General features: G+C 38.2%; 1 protein-coding gene across 1 annotated transcript; it reads right to left on the reverse strand.

The window, feature by feature from the left end:
- Positions 1-2338: 2338 nt before the first annotated feature.
- Positions 2339-9033, reverse strand: rsph4a (radial spoke head component 4A). Its single transcript, XM_039662019.2, has 7 exons — positions 8792-9033; positions 7702-7930; positions 7197-7505; positions 5802-6245; positions 2933-3077; positions 2732-2849; positions 2339-2620 (listed from the first exon to the last, which is right to left on the reverse strand). The coding sequence occupies exons 1-7, from the start codon at positions 8890-8892 to the stop codon at positions 2389-2391; spliced, it is 1578 nt and encodes a 525-aa protein (XP_039517953.2). The 5' UTR covers positions 8893-9033; the 3' UTR covers positions 2339-2388.
- Between the last annotated feature and the right edge of the window lie 22 nt (positions 9034-9055).

Here is a 9055-nt window from a genome sequence, read left to right on the forward strand (position 1 = left end):
AGACCGATTTATCGGCCGACCGATATTAGGCATTTTCCAAACTATCGGTGTCGGCAGTTATAATGGCCGAAAAAATTAATATTTAAAAAATAAAATAAAAATGGACGAAACACTAAGGCAATATAGGGACTACTTATTATTTTATTTATCAGAACTTTAATATATTTTGATGTTCCTCTGTTCTGTTGTGACAATAAAAGAAATAAGTTTCTTTTTAAAATGCATTATCATATTATTTTAGTAAAAACTCAAGTAACTACAAATAACTAATGTTAGGGAAATCTGTTAATGTTTTGTTGCGCGTTTCTGAAAAACAATAAAAATATCGGCCGATATATCGGATTTTAAAACCAATAAATATTTGTATTGGTATCGGCCTTAAAAATCCTTTTTCGGTCGGGCTCTAATAGACAAGTCTATTTGGGCTAAACTGTGGTTCATTGCTTGGGCTACTTTCAAATGACAAAGTCGTTTCTCACTTAGACACAACCTCCTATAAAACTCAGTTTGCACATTTACATACTCTTCCCAAACTGTTAAACTTAAGCTAAAAACACAAAAATGATTAAGATGGCACTTAGCTGCATTTTCTACAGTAATACCACATTGAAATATAGTCTGAATCTAAAAAATGAAATACTATCAAAACAATTTGATACAGCTGAACACCTACATAGACGTTTAGGGCCCATTCACACAGAATGTGTTTTTGACGCAGGTCAGTGGAGCGAAAAGACTCTAGAAAAAACCTGGACTTTTCTAAGACTCTTTTCTAAGACTCAATTTTGTAATGTAAACATGGACCATGCAGTGAAATGTCGTTCTTGTTTTGTAAAGAAATTTTGTAATGCTACCTGTTGCTAGTGTTTTTTAGGTTGTTGTTTTATGGTTGACACAATTCGTTTGTGTACTAATGTTATGGAAGAATGACTTGAAACTGTGTGAAGAGTTTTGAAAAAGTGTCCCAAGTATTGAGAAATATGGTCTAACGATTGTTAAAAAAAAATCGTACCTGAGGAACCAACTTGCCATGAAGTTGTCATAGTTTTGTTATGAAGCTAATATCATGCTGATTTTAGTTTGATGTTAGAGAACTAATAGGATCATATTGTTTGTTACCTAAAAGCCACTAGAAATTATTGGCGTTTTATTTATAAAGTGTGCTTTTTGGATGACAATTTAATCTGCATACACGTAGATGCTTACGACTAATTGTGTACCAATACAGGAACTTAAGCATGGAGAAAAAAAAAAGAGCATGGCTGAACAAAAAAATGAAGTGTAACACAAAGTACAGTGTTTGGAGCGAGGTGTTACAACAGTCGAAGCATGTGTGTATTCATCAAAGCTGTTATGTTTAACTGAATTTAAAAGCAAATAAATTATATGATTCCCTCAAGTTTTGTATAGTCTTAATATTTCATTGATGTGGAAAAACATACTAAGACGCTGTTTAGATTCCTTAATGAATTGCACATAGTATCTGACCTTAAATATCCGGTAACACTTTACTTGAAGGGGTGTGCATAAGACTGACATGACACCTTCATAACCATGACATGACATATGTCTTGAATATGAAGTAGGGTTTATGCATGTTTATGACAAGTGTCTTTCGCTCAATAATGACATTTTAAATGCAAATATGACATCTTTGTCATGACAACTTGAAATGAAGTTAAACTGTCATGTGGTTGGCTTTGACGTTGGCTATCATGAGGCCATTATAACTGTGTCATGAATATTTTCCGTAACCTCAACTACAGTACTAATTGAATTTTTCATTAAAAAATTATAATGGATTCATGACAGCCAATGTCAAAACCAACCACCTGATAGTTTAATGTAATGTTAACCAATAAAGCGAAGTGGTTAAAGTTTGATAATTAATCTGCTGTCATGTTTATGACAGGTTGTGTTGTCAAGTTGTCATGACAAAGACACTGACAGGTTATGATGCATTGGTTTATGTCAAGGTGTTATAACAAAGACATCTCAAACAATGAGACATATGAAGGTCATGTTAGTCTTATGCACACCCCTTCAAGTAAAGTGTTACCAAATATCCTTTCACATGTAAGTTTAAAATATTCTAGCTGACCACCCAATGTGATTTAAGATAACATGATGATTGTAAAAGTTTATAATCTGAGCTACAACGCACGATGGGCGTTAGCGCCGCAATTCAGAGAATCGTGGATTTACAACACGTTAATTCATCCCATTCTCCCGAAATACTTGTAAGTGGCTGGTAAAGTGGGAGAAAAATAGAGTAAATAGAGTAAAGTTACTTAAAACCTACAAAATGTGTGATTGTACGCAAAGGGTTAAACAGATCTGACCAAGCTCTAGGTTTATTTTTGTTAATTTCAGAGTCACACCTCCATTTTAACCATCATCATCATCCTCATCCTCTTCCAGATCCTCTGTCTCTTCCAGGGCCGCCGTCTGCTCCTCCAGGGCTGCTTGCAAAGCCTGCTCTTGCTCCACGCTGGGGTCATGGGCCTCTGTGATTTCCAGTCCGCTGGGGTATTCGCTGTGGGGCGGTGGAAGCATCATCGGGGTGTAGGCCTCTCCGAGATATTTCAACCCCCAACCAATGTATATGTTTCCAAAATTCCTGAGAGGGAGCAGAAAAATGCATTAATTCAGCAGAAAAAGCATCAGATTAAAAGAGATGGTTAGATTGGGCTGTTAGTAGGTATTTAGTTTTAAAAAGTAAGGTTCTTACTTGCCACTTGCATAAGCATAAGCTCCAGGCCAGAGGTTGGAGCGCAGCACTGCGATGGAAAACTGAGGAATGAGGTTTGAGGAGATCATGGAGCTCCAGGGTGGGGTGTCACGAATCTCTGTGGACAGAGTGTTTTCTGCATTAGAGCAGAACTGTGCTGGAGGTGTATTGTATGTAAATGTGATGCAGTGTGTGACTGACTTGCATCCTCAGACAGAGGCGTCAGAAGAGGAGGTCCAATCTCGGGCTCCGGCTCGTCAGGTTCTTCGTCCTTCTCTTCCTCGTCGGCATCTTCATCGACGTCATCCTCTGACTTCTTAGTTATGCTTACCCACACACAGCGGCCCTACCATTCACATGTACAGTAATGTGCAAATGTACTGTACAGTAATGTGCAAAAACATTTCCAAGCATTCATTTTGCCATTTAAATGGCAGTCAACCCAAAAATAAAAATGATATTATTTACTACCCCTCATGTAGTTCCAAAACCTGTATGGATTTGTTTCTTCTGTGGAAAATGAAAGAGGATATTTTGAAGAAAGTTTCAGTTTCCTCTATGGAGAAAAATGGATGTCAATGGAAACAGAAACAGTTTGGTTTTCAACGTCCTTAAAGGGTTAGTTCACCCAAAAATGAAAATTAAGTCATTAATTACTCTCCCCCATGCTGTACCAACCCTGTAAGACCTTCGTTCGTCTTCGGAACACAAATGAAGAGATTTTTGATTAAATTTGAGAGGTGGATCACTGCTACATAGGCTCCCTAAGGGATTGAAACTTGACGGCCCAGAAAGTCATTGAAGAAAATGTTTGAATATTAACTAAAAGTTTATTAAGCGACGAGAATACTTTTAGTGCGAAAAAACAAACAAAAATAACGCCTTTATTCGACTATTCCTTTTCTTCCTTCTGGGCCTGAGACAAGAGTTCAAGAGATTTCCACGACGCACGCGCGAGAACTGAACTGAAGTAGTTGAAGGAGATCGCAATTCTTGCGCATGCGTCGTGGAAATCTCTTGAACTCTCGTCTCAGGCCTACAAATAGTCAAATAAAGTTGTTATTTTTGTTTGTTTTTTCGCACAAAAAGTATTCTCGTCGCTTGATAAACTTATAGTTGAGCCACGGTAGTCACATGGAATATTTCAACATTTTCTTCATTGACTTTCTGGGCCATCAAGTTTCAATCCCTCAGGCAGCCTATGTACCAGTGATCCACCTCTCAAATTGAATCAAAAATATCTTCATTTGTGTTTTCCGAAGAAGAACGAAGTAATTAATGACTTAAAATTTTCATTTTTGGGTGAACTAACCCTTTAAAATATATTTATTGGTGTTCCACCGAAGAAAAAAATGCATAAATGTTTGGAACAATTTAAGAGTGAGTAAATAATGATTGTTTTTTTTTTTGGTGGACTATTCAATGTATAAAGATATTTGCACATTAAGTTGGACATTAGACAATATGAGCCACACAGAAATCTGAACCCACTATCAGGGGCGCAACTACCCAGTTTCAGAGGGGAATGCATTAACAATTTTAGCCCCCCCCCCCCCCCAGAAAAAAAAATAATAATAATAATAAATGTAATGTTAGTGTGCTGAGTAATAAGTGAGTAGGAAGAAAACCCCTAACAACCCCCTAACAAAACTATAAGCTCCATTGTAACACCAATACCAGTGTTTCTCACAGGATTTTAGGTAAAACTGTGGTAGGTGGACCTCTGTTTCTCTAGGGGGGTTCGGGGGCATGCTCCCCCGTAAGAAAATTTTTTGTTCTGTAATGTTAAATTCAGCAGTCTGGTGCACTTTGAGAGTTCAAAATTAAAAGCTCCAACCCATAGTCAGGGTGCAAATTAAACAAAGAAAAATTTGAACCTCTTTTAGTTAGTGTCTGTCTACATTACACTACTACATAATAATAGTTATAATATTAATTCCATGATAGTAATAGCCATAAAGACTATTGTAAAACAAATGCACAGAAAAATAAAGGAAACTTTCATAATTAGTTTTGCACTAATTTCTATACTTGATAAGCACATAATGACATGTTTCATGGGCCAGTGTGTCAGAAAAAAAAAACTAAAGCTGACTTTTTTTGACCAATGCATTACACCAGCACAGGGCCGCCAATTAAGCAAAAAACAAAACAAAAACAAACAACAAACAAATGTATGAGTTTTGTTGGCCGTTAAGACAAATAAATTAAAAAAGGATGAAATGTATTGGCTGAAAAGCACGTCGGCCCAGCGGGAATCTCCCGGTAGTCCCGATGGCCACCGAGATATAGATGGCCTACATGCCTGGATGTCACATTTTAAATCCTACCTGTTGGCTTTCAGCAATGCATGCAGTTATTTCAATTTACATGCCATCTCCTTTTCCTATTTTTAGCCCCACAGCATTTTGTTTTATCCATCTTTTTCGACAACAACTCACTACTTGTACCTCAGTACCTGCTCGCTCAGCGCTCACGGCGCCCCCGCCCGCTCGCGATATTACCCGCCCCCCTTCTCCATGAGGGCGCCTACTCTAGCCTGGCTGTTAGTCCTCTAAAATTTTATATAACATTGAAGGAATGCAGAAATGATTTAGAAACGCACAACGGCAGCTACATATAGAAATACAATATAGCATATATATAATTTATTTTTTTTTTTACCATCGCTTTGGCGCCCCCCATTGTGCTGCGCCCCTATGCACCGCATATAGCGCATACCCACTTTTTGCGCCACTGCCCACTATTATCGAGTCCGTCTGGGATTTCATGAAGAGTGAATGAATTTGTTCATTTTATTGTAAATTTTCATTTAAAAAAATGACTACTGAATTATGGTGTAGTTATTTTATTGACTTGTTTGAGATCCCATGAAAGTTTATATTTTAATTTATTCTTTCAAATTTGGCAAATCTGGTCCTTTTCTCTATTTTTCCAAACCATTTGGACCACAATGACTGATCGTTATGGTAATATATTTAAAAGGGACACTGCAGAAACAAAGTGTTACCAAAAACGTGATTGGTGAATTCAGAACAGATGAATTCCCATCAGGCCGTCTGTTTCTTACCTGTGTAAGTATGTGCTGTACATGATGGACCCATAGATTCAGAGACTCAGCCAACTCGTTTACATGAATGCCCTCAAAGTTCGGATTCTCCTCAAAGCTGTCTCGCAGTCCTTCATCCTCTACTTCATCCTCCCCAAACTGGTAGAATCCCAGAGGGCTGACGTGCGTGCCGGCTGAGATCCGTGCGATCTGGGCGCGCAGGTAGTTGGCCTCATTGCCGGGAAAGGGAGGGAAACTTACAACAGGAGCATCAAGCCTGCCCGAGAAGAGCCTGCGGATCTGCCGTGCTGCTGTGATCTGAGCGGGGGTGACCACCGGCAGTCTGACCCACGGCTTGCCGGGCTCTTGACACACAAAATAAGTGAATTTATTGACGCCAGTGTGATTTTCTTCCTTTTCCACTGGCGGAGGTGGCTTGTAAGTTGATTTAGGGAGTGGATCAGCCTGCAAGTAGAGTTCAATCAGTTTTGTCAGTCTTAAGAATTTTCTGAAGAGACACAATCATTTTAGATGATGAACAGAATGAATTTAGGCTTTTATTCACAACTAAACATTCATCAAGGCACACATCAATTGTAAACGGAAGCTCAAGCTTGATGTGCAAGAACCAATGAGGTTCATTCTCGTGTTACGCAGCACCTTTGAGCTTCTGCAAGAACCAATGAGGTTAGTTCTCGCACACCAAGCAGGTTCGGTTTATATTCGCTGATCAATTCAACATGAGTTCAATCTGTTAATCATATAAAGCAATCAAGTCTCAAACAGCTCAATTCATATGCATTAGTTTTACGATCTCTTTATGAACTTTATAAATCATCAAAATGGTAGTTGCGTAGCTGTCAACGGAAGAACAGAAAGCTCTCCGATTTCCGTTTGTTCAGAAGATGGACGAAAGTCTTAATTAAAGGGCGAGTAATTAATGACAGAATTTTCTTTTTTGGGTGAACTAACCCTTTAAAGGTCAGGTGACGTTACCAAAACCATTATCTATGGAAGCTTGTTTCTGCAATGGAATAAAAAATAAAAAGATAATTGTGACTTCTTACCTTGCTATATTATATAGACTTTGTTTAAATATCACGATTCTGACTTTTTTTTATCAGAATTGTGAGATTTAAACTCACAATAGAGAGTTATAAAATCTGAACTGCAAAATATACTGAAACTTGCAATTGCAAGAAACAAAAAGTCAGAATTGTGAGATAAAAAGTTGCAATTACTTTTTTTATTCTGTGGCGGAAACAAGCTTCCATTATTTTCCATTGTCAATAGTGTAGCTGTATGAAGCTCATACAGAAGTTACTTTCAAACCAAGCAGCTTTCTGTTGGTCAACAATGGACATTTTTTGCTTACAAAATTTCACAAGTGTGACACAATTGTGTTTTGTGACTTACAGCTTCTACAAGCTCTGCTTCATCCTTGTCCTCCTGTGACTCTTCCTCTTTTTCCTCATCCTCATTTGATGGTTCTGTGCTCTCCTCCTCCTCCTCCCCTTCACCCTCTCTGAATTCCCCCTCAGCCACCAGGTAGTTGCTCTGTATGCCGAGGATCTTGCCCCAGAATCGACAGTGCTGGAGACACTGTGTGTCTACCAGTTGCTTCAAGGCCAGAAAGATTCTCTGCATCTCCTCTTTCCCCAGACCCACACCAGCTTGCTCAAAGAAGAACGCCAGTTCTGCAACATTCGGTAGAGGAGAATCCACCTGAAAACGATACACAAGAATGTATTACAGAAAGATTTTGGGTGAATTATCCCTTTAAATCACACTCCACAATGTCTGAATGTGATTGCATTAGATAATTAATTGCATTGATTTAATAGACAGCTCAAGTAAAGCTTTTAACAAAAAGGGTTAGGTTTTAACAGTTTAAAAAGCATTATATGGGCCCTTAACTTACAAGCTCTTCCTCGTGATCACCTTCCCCGCCTGCCGCACGTTTGAAGAGTGTCTTCTGATGCTCAGCCAGCAACAGAGCTGAGGATGAGGATGGACTGTCACGCAAGGTGTCCTGCTTCTCCTGAAGGATACTTCCTTTCAGCTCGCGACTCATGTCCTCGAACACGTCGACTGCATTTTCTGGACGCTCATCCATAACTTTGGTTAACAGTCGCACAAGGTGGTCATAGCTGGACAAAGAGATTCAATTTAGGACAAAAACCTCCAAGACTTTTGTTCATCTTCTGAACACATGAAGATCTTTTTTGCTGAAAAATTGGCTGTCTCCATTGACAGCCATGTAAAGACGCTTCCAAAAGTTCATAAACAGATATTAATCAAAAGGTTTAGTCAAAATTTTTCTAAACAATTGAGGGACAGCACTCATATTTCATTAAAAAGATCTTCATTTGTGTTCAGAAGATGAAAGACGGTCTTCAGGTTAAGAACTACATGAGGGTGAGTAATAATGACAATTTTAATTTTGGGGTGAACTAAACCTTATCCAAACATAAGCAATATCCACATTTTTGTAACAAAGTTACAATGGCCGCTCAATTAAATACATATGCTATGACTTCAGACAAGTGCTCTGGCAAATAATGCCACGTATCAAGTGCTAACAAAACTTTATTTTCTTTGTAGGTGCAGGCCAGGGTAGGTATGGGATAATAAAGGCTCACCACAAGTAGTAACTTAACTTAGCCTAATGTTGGCACTGCAGTGAATGTTGGCAGCACTTGTAGCAACAGGATTTCTTAAAGTGTTAACCATTATGACAACTTGCCCCACTATATCAAATATACGGTTAAACTTTTTTTTAAATATAATCTATAAGTTAGATAAATTGTGAATAACGGTGGAAATGTGCGTTGAACTGAATGTTGGTTGTCTTACGTTACAGTTCTCTGTTTAGCATATGTTAAGATATATAACGTTACCAACAATATATGCTAACGGTGCACTGAATTACTTTATAATGAATTTCAATAACTTTAAAAAGACGCAATACTGAATAGAGTTAATGTGATATAACAGTTAACGTTACTTACAGATTGACGTTTGTCTTAGTGCTGTTCTTCATCATGAAAGCCTTAAAACGAGCCGCCGCCTGCAGTCGCTCATTGTTCAACGCTTCCTCGGTCACCTCCATTTTGGTTAAACTTAAAATTGTCGCCGACTAATTAAAATCAAACGGTTTATTATTTTTTTTCAATCCGTTTTTCACTGATGTTCGCTTTTATTTTAAGGCAAATGCACACAAACATCAGGGCATTTCCGCAGAACAATTCCGTTGCCATGGAATCGCTTTGTAA

This window comes from Pimephales promelas, chromosome 4 (genome assembly GCF_988280905.1).
Source record: "Pimephales promelas chromosome 4, fPimPro1.hap1.1, whole genome shotgun sequence".
NCBI classification, from domain to species: Eukaryota; Metazoa; Chordata; class Actinopteri; order Cypriniformes; family Leuciscidae; genus Pimephales; species Pimephales promelas.